The 24,708-nt window shown below is 37.7% G+C and overlaps 1 protein-coding gene across 6 annotated transcripts in view; it reads left to right on the top strand.

Moving 5' to 3' along the window:
- RBPJ (recombination signal binding protein for immunoglobulin kappa J region) overlaps nucleotides 1–24,708 on the top strand; it is a 220,256-nt gene that overhangs the window by 163,416 nt on the left and 32,132 nt on the right. For 4 of the 6 annotated variants that reach the window (XM_053672325.1, XM_037156729.2, XM_037156727.2 and 1 more), the window contains 2 exons: nucleotides 7,703–7,741; nucleotides 23,711–23,806. In XM_053672325.1, coding sequence (XP_053528300.1) covers nucleotides 7,703–7,741; nucleotides 23,711–23,806 — 135 coding nt within the window. Of the gene's footprint in view, nucleotides 1–927; nucleotides 990–7,702; nucleotides 7,742–23,710; nucleotides 23,807–24,708 lie in introns of all 6 variants that reach the window. The other 2 variants (XM_053672324.1, XM_037156726.2) reach the window with 1 other exon arrangement.

The following is a 24,708-nucleotide window of genomic DNA, read 5'->3' as shown; positions in this document are numbered from 1 at the left end:
CCTGTGCTCATCCCTGATCGGTGAGGTCATGAATCTGGAGACAGGGACAGAACATTTTACAGCCCTTTCCAGTTGGCTTCTTGTATTATTTTTTGGAGCAAATTGCTAAATCTTCCTAGTACTATTTGTTTTTGCTTTTCATATTATGTTTTCACAGAATATAGTAATAATGTGTATCACCTACTTGTTTCCCTTTACCAGTAGAATGATCAGGTATGGCTCCTTGAGGGTATAAATCACATTTCCTAATTTTTGCCCAGTTAAGTGCTATTTGATTTCACTGTCTGAAGTCATAGTTCAAAAATCTAAGTACTTTAGAATTGCATAAAATTTACATACTGTTTACAACAGATTTTGCTTAAAGTTTGCTTTAATTATGAGTTTGGATTATTCATACTTTTCGACTTTTTTTCCCCACAAATACTGAATCTTTGTTTCTTGCCTCAATTTATTTTAATCTCATTTCTTCATTAAACAGAAAATTTTTGAAATACGGAAAACTAGAAGAAATTACTTTGAGTTCCACAATCCAAAGGCAGAAGAGATTCCCATATGACTGGAGCTTGCTTTTCCAGCTGGCTCTGTTTTTAAAATATAAGTTCTGTTATTGTTACGAGTTTTTATTTTGTTTTGTCACGGTACAATTAATAATTGTATGTTTTTAAAAACATTTTTTTCTTGTCTCCTCCCCAACATTGATTTTTCACTTGGTTTTCTCGTGTGAAACATCTGTTAGCTAGAAAAGGTGTTAAGATGGTGAAGATGTGATAACATTTATTCTGTTTGTTTTCAATACGTTTGTGGTCATATACTTCCTTAACAGATGGGTAAATATAGAAGCAACTGTATCTGTTATGGGAGAAAACAATATTGTATCTCCATGGTGAGCAAAAAGGAAGTGTGTAATGTAATGTAATGTTTACACAGGTTTTTAATTTGAAAATTCTAATGGATTGGAGGATATGTGGGAACCTGAATACTCTTTACAGGTAGGAAGTCCTATGTTTAATGACTAAAGAAAAAAAATTTTTTTAAATCTTCACACTTCCAGGATGTGAAAATAGGTTTATTTACACAATTAACATTTCCCCCAGCTCTTCTTATTTTGAATAAAAGAGCATTGTTATTTTAGAAGGGGAAGCTAGTGAAATAAAAGTAAAATGAATTTGCTAGCTTAAAATTGTACTTACGACGATAATATATTTTGGATAATATAAATTGCCTTGAGCCATGGCATTACATGAACATTACCAGGTAATGATGGCATATAGATTTTTGTATTCTGTTTGCCAGTCCCAGCCTGAGGGAACAGTGTACAGAACAGACCAAGAAGAAATGGGCATGGATGTAATTAACATTGTGTAAGCTAATTGTTGCTTATCACTTAAAAAATAAAACAGGCTAGAACCATAACTTTAAATATATAACATAATTGATTATTATACTTAATTAAAACATTTTATTAGTTTGCATAAAATTTCAGAAACCTGCTCATGCAAACATGATAGTAACTACCTCTAATATTAAAAAAAAAAAAAAGATAAATTGGATAGCAGTGATTCTTTGTTACAGTGAGGAATTAACTCAGTATTTCATGAAATTTAAATTTTCCTAGGATACTGAACGCTTTAGTGTTTTTGTTGTTGTTTTGCTTTGCTAAATGTACCAACACCTATTATGAAAAGAATCTGAAGTAAGAGTGGTCAAAATTTGGTTGGTGCAACTTATTTCTGGTTTAGTTGTCAACACAGATCATGTCAGTGGCAGTCAGTGTTTTCTATTTATTTCATCTTTTTAAGTAATTTTTTTTCAGTTACACTTTACATTCAATAGTATTTTGTATTAGTTTCAGTATACTTGGCAAAGTGTTCCCCTGGTATTTCCAGCACCCAACTGGCACCATATTTACGTATTTTGCCAAGTATAATGTGTACTTTTTTGCCCGATTTTTTTGAAGTGTCTTTTTTTAATCTTTTAAAAAATATTTCTATTTATTTATTTATTTTAGAAAAAGCAGAAGGGAAAGAGAAAGACAGGGAGAGAAACATCAATGTGTGGTTGCCTCTCATGTGTCCCCAAGTGGGGACTTGGCCCACAACCCAGGCAAGTACCCTGACTGGGAATTGAGCCAGTAGCCTTTTGGTTCACAGGCTGCTACTCAATCTACTGAGTTATACCAGCTAGGGCTTTTGCCCCATTTTTTGAGGGAAAAGTAGGGATGTGTACTATATAGGATAGTACTAATTCCATATCCATATAAATGTTTTTAATTTCTTCTATTTATGCTTATGCGTTAAAAGTGTAACTCTAGAATGCAATAAGGATATCCATATGCAAAATGCCCTGGAATACAATAATCAATTTTGTTTCCAAATATAAATAAATCAAAAATGAATTAAAAAATTAAAAGCGAAAGATTTTTTTTCCTGAAAATTTGGGCCAAAAACATGGGTGCCCATTATACACTGGAGTGCACGGTGTATAATGTAGTTATAGGCACAGCACTGTAGTTATTGCAGTACGAGGGACTGTATTTCCTGTGCTGTACCTGCATCCCCATGAAGTAGAAACTTGTTTTTAAGAGAGATTTCAAATAAAGAAAAAAATTGTATCTGCCTATTTCACCATTCCCTTGCAAGAGAAACAGACAGAACTTAATCTTTAAATTTTAATTAGTCTCTGAGTAATTGATAGCTGCTTTTATTTATGCTGAACAGTGAAATGTTTTATTGCACAATATAAATACTGAATTATGAATTTTCTTAAGTTGCATTTAAAGATGTATGTTCTTTTTGCAGTAGATAATTCTTTTTTAAGAGGTTTTATGTATTTTTTAGAGAGAGGGTAAGGGAGAGAGAAAGGGGGGAAAAACTTCCATCTATGAGAAAAGCATCATTGGCTGCCTCTTGCATGCACACACTCCAACGAGGGACCAGCCTACAACCCGCCTGCAACCCAGGCATGGGCCCTGACCGAGAATCTAACCCAGCGACCCTTTGCCTTGTGGGAAGATGTCTGATGGCCAGGCATCCAAGCCATGCCAGTCAGGGCTGCAATATATAATTCTTGAAGTTTTTGTGTTAGTTATACATTAAATGAGTAGTGGGATATGGATCTTAATAAATGCAGGATACACAGTACCTTGGTATAACTTCACAGATTTTAATATGTAGTACTATGAACTTTATTAAATAATTAGGATTGAGTTCTATTGTAACTTTAGAATTATGCATTGTGAACCTACTAAATACTTGCATGAATTTTCTCAGGAAACCTATTTTCTTATTCTTCCCCCATTCCAAAGATTCAGTAACTATTAGTTTTAGTCAGATAATAGGCATGTGGTGGAATATGCATTAAAAAGAGGGCTGGGATGCACACAACAGTTTTTGGAGATGCTTTATTATATACTGAAGAAGCAGTCTAATCTTATTAATGTTTAAAACATTCCTAGCCTGAGGACGGTACCTAGATAGAATGGTGCATCATTTTGAAATGCTGTTCAAGCTCAGCAGGCAAACAATTATGTTCTCTTGCTCTCGTTTCCTATGGAGGAAGGAGTGATGTTGAAAACACACACAATCAGTAATTGCTGACTTCATGTAATGGATATTCCAAAGAAGACCATAGTTAACATTAAGTTGATAAGCTAATTTTGAAAGTGTTTCAGAGCAGTAGAAAAGAACATTTACATTTGAATATTGAGTGTAATAAACTAGTCATGTAATAAACCTGTATTCAATCCCAGAGGATGCTTGATGGTTGGAGTGTTGTTACAGAACAGACGGTGTGGGGAGATCCTCGTACCGAATGGATCTCTCCTCTTCTGGAGTTCCCCTGTACTAGGTTGGTCCTAATCACAGCCCTTAGGAATTATGGCTCTCGGTGTCAGAGTTTGGTGAAAAGGAAAGGGACTATTCATTCAAAAGTTATGCAGACTTAGAGTGATGACTTAATATCTTTGTTAAAATCCCAAAGTCCCTTAAAACACCCACAATCAAATACAGTCCTTCCTTCCCCTTTGCCCTGGCAGGCCAGTCTGGGGCACCATGTCTCAAAAAAAAAAAAAAAAAATTGAAGTCTGTGGCTCAGCTAGAAGGTCTCCCACAGTCCCCAGAACTATCAGCTGTGTTGCTGTGATCTCTAGTTCTTAATCCATAACCACATGGTACCTTCCCATGGCCCACTAGCGAGAGTCTTTTCACCCATTTCCCTTCCCACAGCATCTCCTGCATTCTTCCAAACTGCTGAGAGAAAGCTCTCCATGGCTGCTACATCTTACTTTCCTGCTTCCTGAGCCCCATGGTTAAGAGAGCCCCACAACTTAGGTTCCAATCCAGAACTGTGTGTTCTGCTTGGCATGGCTGCCTGGCCTGGATTTTAAATCCCAGGGGAAATCTTCCTCTACAGCCCCATTTTGGATTCCTCCCACAATCAGCTACACCTGCCAGCATTCCCGTGCGTTTCCAGCTTTTCTGGGCTGCCACAGTAAGTCTGCGCAGGCGTGGTCCTGAGGCATGGAGCCAACCTTTTCCAAGCTTTCACGAAGGCACTGTAACCAGGGGGGGCTTCCTCCCAGTTAGGTCATGGGTTAGAGTCACTCCCATCTCCCTGGTTCAAATCTGTGGCCCCCAGCTACTTAACGTATCTGTGAAACTAACCAGTTGTTACAGATATATTAAATAACCACTTTTGCATATTAGATATGAAGCTGGCCAACTGTTGACGTGCAAAATAACTCAGTGACCCTGCTCCATGTGTCCCATCCCCAGTTCAGACTTGTGGGGGTAAAGATATCCTATATTTTATAATTCCTGGACACCCCGAGTTCTGGACCCCATTTCAAATTCTTTGTTTGAGGGGGGGCACCGGCTGCACCACATTATATTAGTAGCTAGTACAAATGATAGTGGCATCATTGAAAAGCTTTGTCTCACTTGTTACCCGTCTCTAAAATGCTCATCATTTAATCCCTTAGGTGGATTCTGGCCACACCCCACTTTGTTTTTCTTTATCAAATTAATTTTGCTCTTAAATATATATGCAAAGTGTGTTTTTTTTTTTAAATCTTTGTTCAGGGATACATTATGATTTGAGAGAGAGACAGAAACATGGATAGGTGGCCTCCTGTGCATGCCCTGACTAGGGATGGAACCCGCAACGTGTGGAGCTTTGTGAGCTGACGGTGGATCAGCCTGAAACCTTTCGGTGCTGGGCTGTGCTCCAGCCAGTGGTGCCACACAGGCCAGGGCAAAGAGGCATTTTAAAGATGTCTTAAACTTCTTGAGTTTTGTAAAGTATTCTACATCTAATCTAGTGAGGCAGTTTTATTTGAATCATATGCTATAATGCTACATTTAATCAGTTTCACAGGTTCAAAAAAATATTTCCTATGAAAAAAAGATTCAGGAATAGATTTTTGCCTGTAATTCCATAACTGCAGTTCACAGGTTAGCGAACAGTTCAGTGTTTTAAAACCTGTTGTCATCATCTTTGCTGATGTTGCTACTAAAACATTGTGGGGCTTGTTGTTTTTTTTAAATTTAAAAAATTGCATATCCTGCCCTGGCTGGTGTAGCTCAGTGGATTGAGCGTGGGCCTTCAAACCAAAGGATCTGGGTTCGATTCCCAGTCAGAGCACATTCCTGGGTTGCTGTCCAGTTCCCAGCAGGGGGCGTTTGAGAGGCAACTATACAGTGATATTTCTCTCCTTCTCTCTTTCCTTCCCCTCTAAAGATAAATAAATAAAATGTTTTTAAAAATTGCATATTCTATAGGATAACATCAACAAGAATAATAGTTAATTTTTAAAGAAACGTGGATTATTTGTTCATTTTTTGGTACTACTTCAATTGAAGCCACTTTTCAATATTTTAGGATTAATGAAAACACCAAAATATTTAAAGCCACAGACACCTATTTTTATAAATTAGGAGTTCACGGACAATGTCATATAGCATTAAATTAGGGAATAAACTGAACCGCGTGGGATTCTAAGACTTCTATCGTAAAAGTTAGCAATTTTGTGGAATATCACAGATATAGAGGAATCTTTAGTCACATTAGGCTTAGGGCCTCTAACTGTAATTATGAACAAGCTACTTACTTAACCTGTTCATTTTGTTAACACAAAATTTTATTTTTTCCCCAAGTGCTGTGCCTTATTCACCACTTTTAGGAAGACCTTATTTTCTATTCAAAGGAAATAAATTATCTTAAACTTATTTATCTTGGTTAACATCATACTTAATTTCTTTATTTAGTTATTTTTGTCTATAACTAAAAATCAGTAATACAGTTCACCTTTGAGTAGCATGGAGGTTTGGGGTGCCGACCTCCTGTGTAGTCAAAAACCCAACTGTACACTTCTGACTCCCCAAAGCTTCACTAATACCTAATGTGGACTGGACGACTTACCAATAACATAAATAGCTGATTAACACATATTTTGTATGTTATATATGTATGATATACTGTAGTCTGAAACTAAAGCTAGCAAAAGAAAATGGTAAAAGTGAAAATACATTTACAGTATTTATTGAAAAAATCTATTAAGTTCAACGGCATGTTGTTCAAGGGCCTGCTGTAATTACTAACATTTATCGAGTACTTACTGCATTCCAAGTACTACTATATGTGTTTTGCAGGTAATAATCAACATTTAATTCCTTCAACAACCCCTGAGGTAGTGCAGTCACTCCCCTTTTGCAGAGGTAGAAGCTGAGGTCTAGAGAGTCACATGACCTCAAGGTTATACAGCAAGTAAAGACCAAATCGTGGATTTGAACTCAGCCCATCTCTTACTCTAGAAGCACAGGTGGCAAAACACAAGGCCCTCCACCTTGTTTTATCTGGCCCAGCACCTTGTTTCTACCTGGCGACAGCGCCAAGCTCTTGCTTAAATGTTAAGAAGTAGTTACATTTATGCAGTGCTAAAATTACTTTCAGCCCTTTGAAGGCAACCGAGGGGCTGATGTGGCCCCGGGTGAAAATGAGTTTGACATTCCTTCTCTAGAGCCTTTCTCTTAACCTCCATGCTACATTCTAATTCCAGCCTAAATCGTGGGTTCTTTTCCTTGTTTATGCTTTTGTCTTTGCCCTTTGCCAACCACTTGAAATGCTTCTGCATTAGTCTACCTAGCTCATTTCTTTATGAAGAAATGAGCACATACCATAAGCTAGGTAATCAACATGTGGCTTCAAATCTCAACTCTGCCTGCCATGTATTTACTTTGTGACATTGGGGAAATTGCTTTCTACATCTTTAAAATGGGCCAATATGATCAAAGAGGATACTGTACAAAAATGTATAGGTGATTGCTGTCACACTTGTGAACTGTATATCGTGGGCTGTGAGGAGTGTTCTGGGTGCTGTAGATTGTGTGAGATGTGGGTCTTTGGGTAAGGGTTTTTCAGAGTAGCCCTGGAAGGTACCCCAAGTCCTCATCTAATCAGTGCGCTACCTGCTCAGCGCCTACAGTAAGACCTACTTAGATAGAATATGTTGTTTTTGTTCAGGAGCCATTTTTGTATTTTGCTATTTCTGGGTATAGAGGTTTGTTTATTAGAGGATTTCTCTTTACACTGGTCAGTAGGATTGAAGTATATGTTACAACGGAGATTTCATGGTTTCTAAAAAGCTTTTTATGGAATGTGTCATGTTCAGTTATTTTTCTTATTTATTTATTTATTTATTTTTCAGAAAATTTGGTGAGCGGCCTCCACCTAAACGACTTACTAGGTAAGCATTCCGTTGGTCAGCCTTTCACCCAAACTTTGCATGGAAGTGTTATGTCCTGTCATGTTCAAAGCTATATTAAGTGCTCTTGAAAAGAAGTTATTAAGCTTATAGGTTATAGGCTTATTCCCATCCTCCTTAATCTACACTTCCCCCGTCCGAACCCACCCCCCTCATGAAAATAACATGATAAGAGGATATATTTCACAGGGGAAATGAAACCTTTGTATAATTAATTTTGTGTAATATAGTTAATATAACAAGGGCAGTAATTTTAAAATAGTTTTCTATATCTGGCTTCATTTAGCCAGTCACAATTTGTTGATTATAAGCAGGACTTGAAAAATATTTAATAAATGCTTTCAGAGAATAATTTCATAGAAAACACAAATTTTTACACATTTTAATGAATCTGTAAATATCATGTGTTCTAAAAAATTTCTAATGGTCACTGCTTGTAAAATAAAAAGGAAGACACCTGTTTCAGTCCTAGAGTTAATGCTAAGCCTGCATTGTTAGTATTTTTCAAGAAATTGTAGGTATATAAAAACATATATATGTTTATAAACATATATGTTTATATGACTTTTTTTTTTTAAGTCTGGCATTATACTTGACTGTTGCTCTCTACCACTTGTACCTCATTCTCTACATTGTCTTCACATTTCTTTTGTTTAGTGTTCATATTAATGGCCATTTGGGTAGTGGCCATTGGTACATTATTGCTATTATTAAAAAGCTGTTGCACTCAAAGAATGATGGGGACATGCCAAAAGGACTCGGCCAGCTTGAGGAGGCTTCCTTTTAGCTAACCATGGACACACTTAGATCATCAAAATAAATAATAATAGTAATGGATTAGCATCCATGTAGTAAAATGGCAGTTTAGAATTCTGCACTGAGTTAAAAAGTGAAGCAATGAACGGGGAGCAAAGGAGATAGCTTTTCCTTATAGAAGAAATGCACCTAATAAATATAAAAGGAATGATGGGATTAGGAAATCACACTTTGGTAATCATTACAATGCTAATCATTTCAGGCAAAAAATCATCAGTGAATGTTTAAACTACTGGTTTAAAAATCTGCTGGGAAACAAGATATTTACATAGTGTCTAAGCATGTCCCCACAAAGTATTTGTTAATTAAAAATGAAAAATAGTTGCATGACAGTGAAGAAACCTGGCAAACACCACCTTAATTAAATTATCTAAGTTAATACCACCAGTGACAGACAGACAAATGTTACGTGCATCCCGAGAAGGACACAATATTACTTTTGTGGTGTTCTTGCAAAAATATGTAAGCGAAACGTAAGCATAAGGAAACATCAGAAGGAGGTAAATGAGGGGCATTCTGTAAAATAAATGGATTTACTTTTCAAAATTTTCAAGATTGTGATAAACAAAGACCGAGGAACAACAGGTTAAAGAAGACCAACAAGACACAACAACTACATTCAACTAAATCCTGGACCAGGAAAAAATTTTTCTTTTATCTAAAGCTGGAGTCCGGCAAACATTTTCTGTAATGAGCCAGATAACAAACAGGTTACACTTTTTGAGTCTGTTGTGACTTATCAGCTCTTTTCTTATATCCCCAAATTAGCTATAGAAAACATGTACATGAATGGTATGTCTGTTCCAGCTCAACTTAATTTAGAAAAACTGGTGGCCACCCTGATTTGGCCTGAGGGCAGTAGTTTCTCAAAGCTACTCCCATTACTCCCAGTGAGGCACAATAGTGGGACGATGGCAGCACGATAAAAAAATCCTATAGGTACAAATAGTGTGTCAGTGGTCATTGCGTTGTGATTAAAGTATTTGGGGTAAAGGGATTTTATCTCTACTGGTGCTCTTAAATGGTTTAAAAACATAGTATGCAAATATGGTAAAATGTTAACATTTGAGGAGTCTGGGGGAAAGGGGACTCTTTGAACTACTTTTTCAGCTTTTCTATAAGTCTGTAATTACTACAATATATATGTTTAAAATTCTTTTTAGAATGTCATTACATAAATATTTCAGATGAAGTAGGCTGGGAAAATTTAACTTTTCTCACAGGTTCATGTAAATATATTTTCAGTTACTTATTTTTATACAGTATATCTTGAAGAAATTCTAAGTGGAATCGCTTAATTCACTTATATAGGCAGTTTAAAATTTAATTGACAAATATTTTTATTTCATTACCAGCTGCACTAGGTTGGAATGACTCCTGATAATAAAATATATTCTGATGAATAAATCAGTTACTTGAATGGATACCTCTGTAAAAATAGCAATCAATACAGTGATAATAAATATAAGGAAAAGTTCCTTTCCTTAAATATATATACAGTAATGTAGTTAGCTCCCATCTACTTTATCGTGATTTTCCATTTACCCTTTAAGCAATTATCCCTGTTTGGAAAATTTTAGTAGCTTTTAGGACTTCTGCTTCTGGCCAAGATGGAGTAGCAGGGACTGGAATTACTCTCCAGCCTGAAAGAACTAAAAACCTGGACAAAATATATGAAACAGCAGTTTTCAAGATATTGGACTGCAGGCACGAAAGGACAGTGATGCTTGAGAGACAGGAGGCAAATGAGGTGAGCCCTGCTCCAGCTTAGTGCCTGGAGAGAGTGCCAGGACATGATGTAGGAGGGGAATCCCAGCGGAGCCTGGTGAGCACCTGGAGTTGAGGAGGTGGAATTGGGAATCTGGGGAGTCAAGGGGGCTAGAATTTCCCAGGCAGAGAACTGGAGGGGAAAGGGCTCTGAAGAGTTCCAGACATCTGCAGAGGGTTCCCTTTATCCAGCTGAGCATTGCCCAGCATGTGTGTGTGAGGAAACTACCCAAGGTGGTGGGGGAAGCCAGCCTAAAGAATTCCTAAAGCTCACTCAGCACTACAGATTGTTCCTATTCCCGATAGCCAGTGTGGAAACATCCTACGATGCACGGTGCATTGACTAGAGTGCACAGAAGGGTTTTCCTTCATCAGTGGTGCAAAATGAGGCCCAGACTAAATGTTGTTGCCCTGGTCACCTAACTTCAAAGCAGATTGAAGGGATCAGACTCTTTCCAAGTAACTTATCTGTGTACCAGAAAAATGCACAAGAATAGAAAAATATTCAGCGCTCAAAAAAGTAAAATTTATTGAGTCTTTTTTTTTTTACGAGGGAAATAGTGATTTGTTGTTCCACTTATTTATGCATTCATTGCTTGCTTCTTGTATTCGCCATGACCAAGGATTGAACCCACTATCTTGGCATATTGGGACAATGCTCTAACCAACTGAGCTACCCTGCCAGGGCTGTTTAGTCTTAATATTTAATCAAAACATACTAGTCTTACAAAGAAGCAGGAAATGTCCATAATGAGGAAGAAAAACTAGTCAAAACCTACCCACAAATGACACAGATGATAGAGCATCTATCATAGCCATTAAAACATTTATAGACATTAAAGTAAGATGATAGAAATTAAAACAGTTTATATTTGTCTTCTATATGTTCAAGAGGCTTAGATCAGAAGTTCACAAAATTTTTCTCTGAAGGATCAGATGGTAAACAGTTATCTTTTTTTGCGGCCCTTATAGCCTCTGTTGTAACTACTCAATCCTGCTGTAGCATGGAAGGAGCCATTTGGCACTATGTAAGCCAATGGGTATGTCTGTATCCTGGAGGACAAGTGTATTTCTAAAACAGGCGGTGCATTGGATTTGGCCTGCAGGTTTTGATTGTGCATCCCTGGACTAGAGGAGAGATTGAACAAGCTAAATAGAGAACATGGAAGATTAAAAAAAAGGGAAGATCTAAATGAAAGTTTTAGAAAAGGAAACCACTGACTAAAGATGAAAAGATACACTTTATGGGATTAATTGCAGGTGTGCACTGCTGACTACGGGATTAGTCACCTTGAAGACAACCATAGAAACTATCCAAAATGAAAAAACAAAACAAAACCCATAGCACTATCCAAAATGAAAAAAAGTCTGAAGAAACAAAATCCTTAGTGAGTTGTGGTGTATGTTCAAGTGGACTATAATATACATGTAGTTAAAGTCATGGAAAGGGAGAGGTTATGACTGAAAAATATGTGAAGAAATAATGGCTGAAATTTTTCTAAATAAATAAACACTAAAACCACAGTTTCAAGAAACTCAGTGAGCCCCAAGTACAAACTATGGATACACATCATAATCGAGAAAATGGTAAGAAAAGCAAAGATAAAAGTTAAACTATATACAGAGGAACAAAGATAAAGATGATGGGATTTTTCACCTGAAACTTTGCTAGGTTGAAAGAAGACAGTGGAGCCAGAACTTTAAAGTACCCAAAGGGACAAAAGATAGTAACCCAGGATTCTATACCTAGAAGAGGCAAAACTAAGATCTTTTTAGAACAACAACAACCAAAAAAACCTTAAAAAAATTTAATCACAAATAGGCATGAGCTGTAAGAAACATTAAAGAACTCCTTTAAGTAGGGAGATCATACCAGATAGAAATCTGATTCTGAACAAATGACTATCAAATATGAGAAAGATGGTATCATTGCAGATTGTACACATAGTTAAAAGATAACAAGCATATATTATGAATAATTTTCTGCCAGTAAATTCAATGTTTGAAGAAATGTACAAATTTCTTGAAACTAGCAAACTACTAAAGTTTACTCAAAAAGAAACTGGTAACCTGAATAGCCCTATAGCTAAAAAAATTGAATTTGTATTTCTGTATCTTTCCACAAAGAAAACTACAGGCTCAGGTGATTTCATTGTTTAATCCTACCAGACATTTAAGAAATAAATCCTGCCAGTTCTGTACGTACCGTACCCTTTCAGAAAATTGGAGACCAGGACATACTTCCCAGATCATTCTGTGAGGACAGTATTGCCATGTTAGTAAAAGCAAAGACATTATATTAAAAAAAACCCCAGAAACTACAGACCAATATTCCTTATGAACATAGAAGCAAAAAATCTTGAATTTTCAGAATGAATCCAACAGTATGTAGAAGGGATACTATATTATGACCTAAGTGAGATTTCTCTCAGAAATGCAAATCAGTAAATATGGTTCAATATATTAACAAATATCAAAAAGGAACATCATATGTCATCTCAAGGGAGTTAGAAGAAATCTTGTGACATTCCTTCTTGAATAGAATTCTGATCAAACTAGGAATAGAGGAAATTTTCTTATTTCCATAAAGTGTAACTGAATATACTATATTTAACACCATACTTAACTGCGAAAGACTGAATCTTTCCCCTTCAGATCAGGAACAGTGCAAGGTGTTGGCTCTCACTACTTCACTTAGCACTGTGCTCGCATTCTAAACAGGTCAAGAGGGCCAGAAAAAGAAATGAAAGGCATTCCGATTGGAAAGAAAGAAGTAAAACTCTATTTACAGATATCATGATCACATATATAGAAGATCTATGGAATCTAGTAGGAAAAAAGTTATTAGAACTAATAAGTCATTTCAGCAAAGTTGTAGCATATCCATAATCAACCTACAAAATATACAAAAAAGTTCATTGTATTTTTTATACTAGCTATGAACAGTGAGGAACTGAAATTGAAAAACAATACCATTTATAATAGCATCCAAAATGAAAAATCTGACATAGATGTACAAAAACTGTACATTGCACACCACTGAACATTGCCGAGGGAACTTGAGTCCTAAATAAATGTTCCTCAGGCAGAAGATTTCATATTGTTTAAGGCCATTTCTTTACAAAATCATCTGTTAATCAGCATATTTCAATCAAATCCCAGGGGGCTTTTTTGTAGCAAGTGATACGTTGGTTTTAAAGTTTATATGAAGGTGCAGATGACCTGGAATACCCAGAACTTTGAAAAAGAGCAGTAAGAATGCACACTTACCTGATTTAAAAACAATATAAAACTGTGGTAGTAAGTGGTGGTATTGGAGTAAAGAAAGCCAAGTGGATCACTGTTAACGGAGTAGTGGGCAACGATCCAGGAGATACATGTTTTTTAGCCAATGTTCAAAGGTATTTTAGTTAGATAAAGGGTTTTTAACAAAGGGTTGTGGAACAAATGGGTAGCTCTCTGATGCTGCTACTTAAATACACATACACAAAATAACTGATCCATACCTAGAACCATACACAAAAATTAGCTCAAAATAGTCCTAAATGTAACACCTTAAATTATACAACTTTTAGAAAAAAACTTAGGAGAAAATCTTTGTGACCTTGGATTGGGCAAAAATATCTTAGATATAGCACCAAAAGCACTATCAGTGGAAGGAAGAAATTGATTTTCTTAATATTAGGAATAAAGCATTCATATTCAGTTTATTAAAGGCACTCTCAAAGTTAATAATAAGGAAATAACTCATTTTTAAAATAAGTAGTAAAATGGTTTATTTCCACAATAAACTTTTAAAATAGAACACAAGTGATGGTGGCCCAGCCCTTAATAGGCTGTGGTTGTTTGGGAGGGAGAATAAAAACCATGAAGAGTCTATCAGAACTTGGAAGGGTCTGCCCATCGCTGTGTGGCAGGCTGTGAAGCAGTTCACCTGTACGTTCACTTTTCTGCAGCTGTGGGAGATCTTTTCTTTTCATGGAGAGTCAGTGAAATGAGATCTTCTGCCACCCCCTTAGGAACATGTCCTGCACTGTTGATTGGTCTGGTCACGATCAGATGTAGAAAGCTGGTTTGGCGGCCTTCATGTTTCATTAGTATTGTGAGGGACTTTGTTGACACTGTGTCTAGATTATCATTTTCAAAACTGGCACTTGGGGAAACAAACAGCCTCCTTGGCAGGGAAAACGTGGAGATCTTGGCCTGGTTTAACAGTTGGGAAAAGACTGCATACAGAGAATTCCTTTCTGGAAGATTTAAGACAGCATAGTCCTGTGGTGAAAGAATTGGTTTCACTTTATTTGATCTAGTTTCTCTAAAGCCTCCCTGAGTGGGGCACTCTCCATTGCAAATTTTGATTGTTGTTCAGCTCAGTTTGAAAAGTGCTGTCTGAGATCATGTAAAAGACTTTCAACTGCCAGAACGTGACAGAGATAGGGCAGCTCCACAGGGGTTTGGAGGCCTAGGGGGAGAAGGATAGGGCTGCGGTTTGTCTGGATGCTGCTTGGCCCCTGTGTGAAGCAGAAGTGAGAAGAGTCTGCTTGAACCTTCTGAACTTTTAACTGTTCCCAAGTCCAGTTTTTCAGGAAGAGTTTTGTTGTTGTTGTTGTTGTTGTTCTTTCAAAAACAACTAGTAAATGTCAATCATTTGTTTACTTGATTGATTTAAAAATTCAGGGTATCATTATTCATTCTATTTTGCAACTTTTAAAATCTTTTCATTTTTTTATTGCCTATGCAGGGGTCAGCAAAAGTTTTCTGTAAGGAGCCAAGCACTACGTATTTTAGGCTTTGAGGTCCACGTACTGTTCTCCAGGGCAAAGATTTCTTTTCTTTTTTACAACCCTTTACAAAAGGAAAAGGCACTCTTAGCTCCTAGGGAGTACAAAAAAGGGTTGTTGTCACAGTGTGCTGGCCCCTGGTCTGTGGTACGTTTCTCAGGGTCAACTCTGCAGCTCTAAAATACGTGTAGGTGACGTGTGTGTGTGATTAGCATGGACAGACTTGATAAAACAAAAATAGGGTTTTTTTTACTGGAAGATAGTTTTATTTGGATGTCACAGGTGACAAAAATCCAGTTTGAGAAGTTCAGGGACTCAGCCAGTTGGTACGGGTGACTGTCTGGCCACTTTGTAGGCCGTAGTCTCTTAGCGTAATTGTGGCTGGCCGTGGTTAGCTCCCAACAGTGGTGAAATTGAAACACTATTGTGTTTGGATGAAAAGCACATGTGCTAGCCTTCCATGGGCTTCACTATTTAATTGGATTTCTCTAGAGTATACTCTCTTTTTATGGTTCCTTAAGTTTTAGAAATAAATTACAAACCTAATTGCCAGAGAACATAATTGTTTGATATTTTATTAAGAAAGCACTTTTTATTCCCTGTTGAATGAAGCTATTTGACAAATTACTGTTACAGGAAAGCTATTATTAATGATTACCTTAAGATTCTAGTTGCTTTTTTGGGACTTTGTACTATAAATATGAAGGGAAAAGACAGGAAACTGGAGCCTGTTATCTTGCATTCATCATAAACACCTTGAGATTTGAAATAATTTATCATGATCATAATTGTGGACATTTATTTCCAGTACAGGAGCTAGCACAGTAACCAGTGCCTGGGATATAACAGACTCTCAGTAAAGCTTTAATGGAAAGTTGGGTCAATGTTTAGCTTACCTTAAGAGCTTGCCAAATTCATGCCTTGTAAATCAGGTGAGATTCCTCATCACACCTCCAGGTTCTTTTTAAATTTGCTCTCAGACTTTAGTGGGAATTCCCTGTTCCTTCTTCCATGCCCTTCCTAAGAAAATAATAATAGGTAGAGAGACTGCTGACACTTGGTATTTGTCAGTTTGTGGGGGCTAACTTACTTTAAATTACTTTTTCAGTATTTAAGGTATTAGGTTGGCCAAAAAGTCTGTTATGGGGTTTTCCCCCCATAAAAACAAAAAACACATTTTTTTGTCTTCACCAATAACTTTGTCGATTTGGGTATTTTGAGGATGTCAGCTATCCCCCACTGTTGGCTTCTAGTGAGCAGAGGCCAGGGGTGCTGCTAAACACCTTCCCATGCATAAGACACCCCCACAGCAAAGAATTATTTGGCCAAAATGTTAATAGTACCATGAAACTTTGCAAACCACTTGTGACATGTTTGATCAGTCACAGCACCTTCTCCATACACTGCACAGATCTTTTTTTGTGTTTCGGTTGGTTTTTTATCTTTCTTGAAATACTAAAACATAATATACCAAAAATGTTGCATATTTTCTTCCATCTTCAGTATTAAAATGCCTACACAAAAATTCACCGATTTTGATACTTTTTTTTAATGCACGCTGATATGACAGCTGTCACAATGCAGTCCAACAAAATTATTTTGAATTAAGCTAAACCTAACTAAGTACTACTAGAACCATTGTACAGAAAACGTAACAGACTTTTTGGCTAACCTAGCATTACTGGTTTTTTTAACAGGTAAGAAAATTCAGGCTTAGTAAATAACAAGAATTAAGATTCAGATCCCTGTCTGCAAGTACATCTCACAGCTTTTCTTTTTTTAAATTTATTTTATTGATTATGCTACTATAGTTGTCCCAGTTTTTCCTCTTCTCCCCCCTTCACCCAGCATCCCCCACTCCTCAGACAATCCCTACATCATTGTTCATGTCCATGGTCACGCATATAAGTTCTTTAGCTACTCCCTCTCCTATACTTTACTTTACATCCCCATGGCTATTCTGTACCCACCTATTTGTACTACTTAATCCCCTCACTTCTTCACCCATTCCTCCACCCGTCTGTGAACCATCAAATGCTCTTTGTATCCATGGTTCTGTCTCCGTTCTTCTTGCCTAGTTTTTAGATTCAGTTGTTGCTAGATACATATTTATTGCCATTTTATTGTTCTCAGTGCTGTTGAAGTTCTGTGCTAGGAACTGGACATCTGTGCCAGGTTTGTCAAGATAATGGCCTTCTCCTGGCTTTTCTTTTGTGCTCTTATTCATCCTGAACTCTATTTAGTCATCAGACTGAGTAGCACTTCAGCTCCTTGTCACTGTTACCCTTTCCAGCTGCACCTTTTGTTCAGTACTCGACAGGTTCCAAAGTATGCTCCCCCTGTTCCCACATTTGCAGCAGTAGTAGGAACTGGCATCATTATTTGTGGATTTCAATGTTAGCTGGTCCTTTGATATTGACATTCAGCTGTTTTACTTCGCATAGTCAGTTTCTTCATTCCTTAGAGGGCATTTCCAAATAGACATCACAGTGGCCTCTGATTTTATAAATAACTTGAAAGGCTTTCTGTTAGTTGGCATTTTGTTAGACTTATTACCATCAGTGACTTTGACCTCTGCAACATCTCACCTTTTGATTGTTTCCCTCTTTCTTTCCAGATTGTCTCCTTCCAACACATCTAATAAATAGTTTCAGTTCTGCCCCTTACCAGGTGTTCTTTATTCATTTTGTACACTTTGTTCTTGACTCTCCTATCACTGCGCTTTCCTTCTGGGAGATTTCCCTCACTTCTGTGGCTTCATTTGCCAACTCTATACCAGCGAACCCCACTTTTGCAACCCAGCCTCCTCTCTGGAACTACAGATGTTTACTTTCAATAACATACAGAATACTTCCAGCATGGACATTTGTCAGACAAAACCTATTAATACATACCCGCTTCTCCCAAAACAAAAGATACAAAGAGTTAAGTCTTTTCCATCTCCTCCACTATCTTCTTTTGCCTCTTTATTAGTGTAGTAGCCTTTTTTCGGGTTTGTCTTATCTTTCTTCTCTCCAGTCCTTTCTTTTCCACCATGAGAATTAACTTACTAAAGAGGAATATTGATTGTTTTAAAAGTCTTAAGATCTCTTACTAGTTTTTGTGGATATTGAAAATCCAAGTTCCATGCTTTATGACCCAATGATTCCACTTCTGAGAATTTATCTGAAGAAACCTGAACTACTAATTTGAAAGAGTACATGTAGCCCAAGTGCCTGTCAGTAGATGAATGGATAAAAAAAGCTGTGTTACATTTACACAATGGAATTCTTACCCAGATACAAAAAGAAGGAACTCTTATCTTTTGCAATAACATGGATGAACCCGGAGAATATTATGCTAAGTGAAATAAGCCAGTCAGGGAAAGACAAATACTATCTATTTCACTTATATGTGGAATCTAATGAACTAAATAAACTAACAAGCAAAGTAGAAAGAGTCATAGCTGTCAGAGGGGAAAAGGGTTATGGACCGGGTGAAAAAGGTAAAAGGATTAAAAGGGAAAAAGCCCCTCATAGACACAGACAACGTTATGGAAATGGGGGCGGGATGAGGCAGGAGAGGGCAAATGGTGATGGAGGAGACTTGACTTGGGGTGGTGAGCACACAGTACAATCTACAGGTGATGTGCTGTAAAACTGTACACCTTAAACCTATAATTTTATTAACCAGTGTAACCCCAATAAATTCAGTAAAATAAAATAAGAAAATCCAAATTCCACTCATGGTGTTTTTCTACAATGGAGTAAAGAAAATTAAATGATCTTTTCTCAAAGAGATGGATTTTTTTTTTTTACATTTTCTTTTCTGGGTGTCTTAAAAATGTTATTAACTATCACCATTTTGATTCTCATCTATCAGAATGATACTCGTATTTGCCTAAACTTCGTACTGAGTGTTTACGTTTACAAATGTCAGATTTTCCAGGGATGTGACAGGCCTTTCGCAGTTTGATTCTACCAGGCTTGTCAGCTTTGTTCACCACTATGGATTACTTGGGGAGCTTAAGAGAATTTGAGATTTTTTAAAAATATATTTTATTGATTATGCCATTGCAGTTCTATTCCCCCTTCATTCCCCTCCACCCTGCACACCCCCTCTTCCACCATCCCCCCCTTTAGTTTATGACCATGTGTCTCAAGTTCTTTAGATTCTATATTTCCCATACTATTCTTGCCCTCCCCCCTATCTATTTTCTACCTACCATCTATGCTACTTATTTTCTGTACCTTCTCCCCCCTTCTCCTTCTCCCACTTCCCTGTTGCTAACCCTCCATGTGATCTTCATTTCTATGGTTTGCTCCTGATCTAGCTGTCCTCTTAGTTTGCTTTTGTTTTAGGTGTGGTTCTTAGTAACTGTGAGTTTGCTGTCCTTTCACTGTTCATCTTTTTTATCTTCTTTTTCTTAGATAAGTCCCTTTAACATTTCATATAATAAGGGCTTGGTGATGATGAACTCCTTGAATTTGATCTTATCTGAGAAGCACTTTATCTGCCCTTCCATTCTAAATGAAAGCTTTGCTGGATAGAGCAATCTTGGTTGTAGGTCTTTGCTTTTCATGACTTGGAATACTTCTTTCTAGCCCCTTCTTGCCTGTAAGGTCTCTTTTGAGAAATCCACTAACAGTCTGATGGGAAGTCCTTTGTAGGTGACTGTCCCCTTATCTCTTGCTGCTTCTAGGATTCTCTCCTTCATTTTAATCTTGGCTAGTGTAATGATGATGTGTGTTGGTGTGTTCCTTCTTGGGTCCAACTTCTTTGGGATTCTCTGAGCTTCCTGGATTTCCTGGAAGTCTATCTCCTTTGCCAGATTGGGGAAATTCTCCTTTATTATTTGTTCAAGTAAGCTTTCCACTGGTGGCTGTTCCCCTTCCCCTTCTGGTACCCCTATAATTCGGATGTTGGAGCATTTAAAGATGTCCTGGAGGTTCCTAAGCCTCTCCTCATTTTTTTGAATTCTTGTTTCTTCATTCTTTTTTGTTTGGTCATTTTTTTATTCCTTCTGGTCCACTCCCTTGATTTGAGTCCCAGTTTCCTTTCCATCACTCTTGGTTTCCTGTGCATTTCCATTCATTTCAATTAGTTTATCCTTCATTTGTTCCTCTAATTTGTGACTAAAATCAACCAGTTCTGTGAGCATCCTGATTACCAGTGTTTTTGAACTGTGCATCTGAAAGTTTTGCTATTTCTTGGTTGCTTAGAGTTATGGGCTCTGGGGCTTTGAGTTCTTCTTGAGCCATGTTTTGGTCTGTTCCTGTCGCCGCCTTGCGCCCTCCTTGGGTCCACCCGTTGCTACTCCACACCTGGGATCCACCCACAGCTGCCTGCCTGCCTGGTTGCGCGCCTGGGTCGGTCAGTTGGGTCTTTCCTGCCTGACCCCGCTCTGCTGCTGGCTTCGCCCCTCTTACCGGTTTTGCTGAAGGGTTCGTTGTTGTCAGACTTCCATGTAGTTCAATTTTTCTGTGTTTTGGCTGCGTATTTTGTTACTAAAACTTTGTTGTCTTTAAACTTGGTTGTGTGACAAGGCACAGTGTTTCCACCTATGCTTCCATCTTGGCGGAAGTCTCTCAGAATTTGAGATTTTAATTCCTAACTGCCACTTACTAATTGCAAGATATTGGGCAAGACATTCAAAATGGTATTGATAATACTACCTTTTTGGATTTTGAGGATTAAATGAAATAATGCATTTAAAGTGCCTAGTTCAGTGCCTGGCATATAGTAAGTACTCAAGAAATGTTAGCTACTGTTCCGTTGTTTGGGCTGCCTTACTCCTTATCTTGAATATCTCGCTCTACCCAAATGTGCAGGGCCACCCTGGAATACCTTATTCGTTGTGCCTACTCCTTTTACGTCAGAGTGTACCCCTTCTATGGAATCTTCCTAGCGTGGAGTCCTTTGTCATCCCCCCCACCTTACACAGGGCCCCCCCCCCCAGTTGGTGTTCCTGCCCATAGCTCTGTTTCGGTCGTGCATTTTATTACAATCTGTTCTCCAAGGTGTTGTCTTTTTTTTTCTTTTTACATTGTACTCTTTGTTTTTTTAATTTATTTTTTATTGTTTATGCTGTTACTGTAACTGCTATTACAGTTGTCCTGTTTTTCCCTTTCACCTCCCTTCACCCAGCCTCAAGAAATGTTGCCTCCCCACTTCCATAATCAGCCCCCTCACCATTGTCCATGTCCATGAGTCCTTCATGTATGTTCTTTGACTAATCCCTTCACCGTTACGTCAGCCTCCCCTCCTCCCTCCCTTCTTACAGCTGACAGTCTGTTCCGTGATTCTATGCCCCTGGTCCTGTTTTGTTCATTAGATTCTTCTTATAAGTTGAGAACATACAGTATTTGTCTTTCACTGACTAGCTTATTTCACTTAGCCAGTTCCATCTATCCTGTCACAAAAGGTAGGAATTCCTTTTCTTTCTGCTTCATAGTATTCTACTCTGTAAACTTACCAATTTTTTTAATATACTCATTTATTGATGGGCACTCGGGCTGCTTCCAACCTTGGCTAATGTAAATAACACTGCCATGAACATGGCGCAGCACAAATTCTGTCTGATTGGTGTCTGGGGATTCTTATGTTATATTCCCAGCAGTGGCATTACTGGGTCAAAAGGCAGTTCATTTTTAGTTCTTTTGTTACCAAACAGCAAGTGAGGTCCTGTTACCCACCACTTTCTAGGCAAAATTCTAGAGACAAAGGTTTGTTGAGAAAGGAGTCTTTATTCAAAAGCTTCACAGTTTTGGAATAAGAGCTCCCCATATGCATTAGTCACTTAAGTCTTTCCATTAATGCTAGAATCTTTAAAACCCGACTACTCCTATCATTCCCCCTGTTAGTTTTAATTACCTTATTTCTATAGGGTTAGTTTACAAACCAAAGCAACAGAAGATACAAAAGCTACGTGATTCTGGAAGAATGGCAGGCTTCTGCCTCACAGCTCATCCCCTCTAGAACGTCTAAGGAGTAAATAGACCAGCCCCATCCTAGGCTGTGCCCAGAGTTCCTTAGTCCGCTGGGAAACACAGGGAGCTGCAGCAGGACCATCTGGGTGACCTCTAAGAAGAAGAGAGCCCCAGAGCCAGCCTGTCTGGAGCCCGAGAGCCCTTCTTTTATTTCGTATATTCCAACCCACAATTCCATGGGGTCTGGAGGCACTCAGCTTCTCAGCCTTTCCTGTCCTAGACTGTTTACCATTGCCTCCTTCTGCTTCTCCCCAGTGATCTGATCAGATGTCTCTGTATCACTTTGAGAAAATTCCAGATGGTTTTCCATAGGGGCTGCACCAGTCTGCTTTCCCACCAGCTGTGCACTAGGGTTCCCTTTTCTCCACAACCTCACCAGCTCTTGTTTGTCGATTTATTAATGATGGCCATTTTGGCAGGTGTCCAAGCTGTTGTTCTAACTGAACTTTTTAACCCCTTTTAAAGGGCTAGGAATTAATTCTCAGTGTATTGGATCCCTTTGTTACCAGCCCTTCCTTGTGGCTAACAGGTTTTCAGTTGGTAAACATAAATGCTGTCTTCTAGACACTCTCATTTAATCCCCTCAACCACTTTGTGTTAGGTCAGCATTATTTCCTGTTGTTACCAGATTCGGAAACGAAGCTGGATTTTTGAGGTTAAATGAGGTTCACTTTGCCTCAGGGCACTTAGTTTCTCCAAATGCCACAAGTATAGAATAACCCACAATTAATACCTTACTACAGTTATGTAGCTATCCTCATACACTTGTCTTATTTGTGTATAAATAAAACAGCATTTAACTTATTAAAAGTGTTTTTTGATGATTGTCTTTGAAACAGCTTTGCTTTATTTTGCAACATGTGAAACACCTCCAGAATTGGGATTCATTCTGCTGATTCAGAATTGTAAAATTTGATCTGATAGACCTTATGTTCTTAATACTCTGTAGTATTGCTTAGCAAAATTATTGGGTGAGTAAATATATGTAACACATTAAAGTTTTTATATAACTCGAATATAATAGATAGTTGGAGTACTTCGTACTTGAAAGAGTTAATGTTGTATGTTTTTCCAAAATTTAATTCAGTAATTGTTTGTTTGTATATAAATGATAACCCTGTTTTACTCCTTATGTAAAGTTGTTATTTTAAGAAAATACAATAAATTTGGATGACCTGACGATTTGTTATGGCTTTGTATTTGATGAAAAATCACTCATTCTAGTATCCGGGGGAGGGGGGCTGGTGGTGATAAGAGGTAAATCATTAAATACAAAGTGTTGTATGTCATTAATTTTATAAACAGGTTAAAAGCCAAATTATCAGTGTGTATTTAATTGTGGTTAATCTAGGTGTTTTAATTGTGGTTTAATCCAGTTCCATCATAAATTCCAGGAATGAGAGACAGTTTTTTTTAAAGAACGAAGTATAGAGTTGAAGATGGGCAGTATTTATTGCTCTGTTGTATAATAGTCTTTGAATTTAGTTCATGGGTTTGTTTTTGTCTATTTTCATTTTTAGATTTGCTTGTTTAAAAAATATAAGTATTTTTCTCATTACAGAGCATAGTGATATTCTAAATGTCATCCTTGTAATAGTAATATTTATGTTCTATTTTAGGGAAGCTATGCGAAATTATTTAAAAGAGCGAGGGGATCAAACAGTACTTATTCTTCATGCAAAAGTTGCACAGAAGTCATATGGGAATGAAAAAAGGTAAGGTTATTATTTTTCTGGTGGATAGTTTATTGTAGCTGTCACATGAATTTGCAAATGATGTGTTAATATGCAGTAAGGGGTGATTTCTCTTGGGTTATTTGCAAGTACAAAATGAGAAATAGGGGATTTGTCTGTTAAAGGAGAAACAAAGTGAATTGTGGCAGATTTAGTAAAGATCATCTGGCTGAATCCCTGATACCACAAAATGTAATAATCTATATAATTTTTCTTTTGAGCTGCATGATGTTCTGTAAGTATTTTGGTGGTATATTATTAGCTTGTACAAAAAGTAGCTTTCCTTTTGGTGGAAAATGTAGCTTTATGAACAGATGTGACCCAAAGTAAAGGATCTCTGGGCTGAATGGTGGAGTGATTGCAAAGGAAAGCACTCATAGCCCTCTCCACCTTGATTGGCCTGGTGCCTCTTCAGATTAAGAAAGAACAGGAAAAGCTAAATTAGTGCCGCACGTGAATGTGGAACTGAAGCCAGAGAAGACTCCAGCATTCGGGCTGCCTGTCACCACCAAACCCAATAAGCGGAGACAGGGATTGAATCTTTATGGGCACTTTATTCAGATGGCCAGTGATCTAAGAAGATGGTGGGTTGATAGCCTAACAGATAGATCATCTTGTCTTTTCTTTCCAGGCCAAGGTTTTTATAGCAGGGAATAAACAAGGTGTGGTGAGGGGTGTTGAAATTTAGGGAGGAGTTAATTGTATTAAAGAACAACTTCAACATTCTCTCCCTGGGCATGGTCTTAAACTGTGCCCCAGGTGGCGGTCTTTAGCTGTGTCCTGGGTGGTGGTCATCTCACCCCGGACTACAGTGGCTCGGGTATCATCTTGATGGCTTGCAGTCCTTGTGAGGAACAAAGGTAGAACTGCTTATGGTCTTCTGG

This window comes from Artibeus jamaicensis, unplaced genomic scaffold, assembly GCF_021234435.1.
Source record: "Artibeus jamaicensis isolate MK-2021 breed Jamaican fruit bat unplaced genomic scaffold, CSHL_Jam_final contig_76, whole genome shotgun sequence".
In the NCBI taxonomy this organism is placed as follows: Eukaryota; Metazoa; Chordata; class Mammalia; order Chiroptera; family Phyllostomidae; genus Artibeus; species Artibeus jamaicensis.
This window is presented reverse-complemented; position numbering and strand designations above follow the sequence as displayed.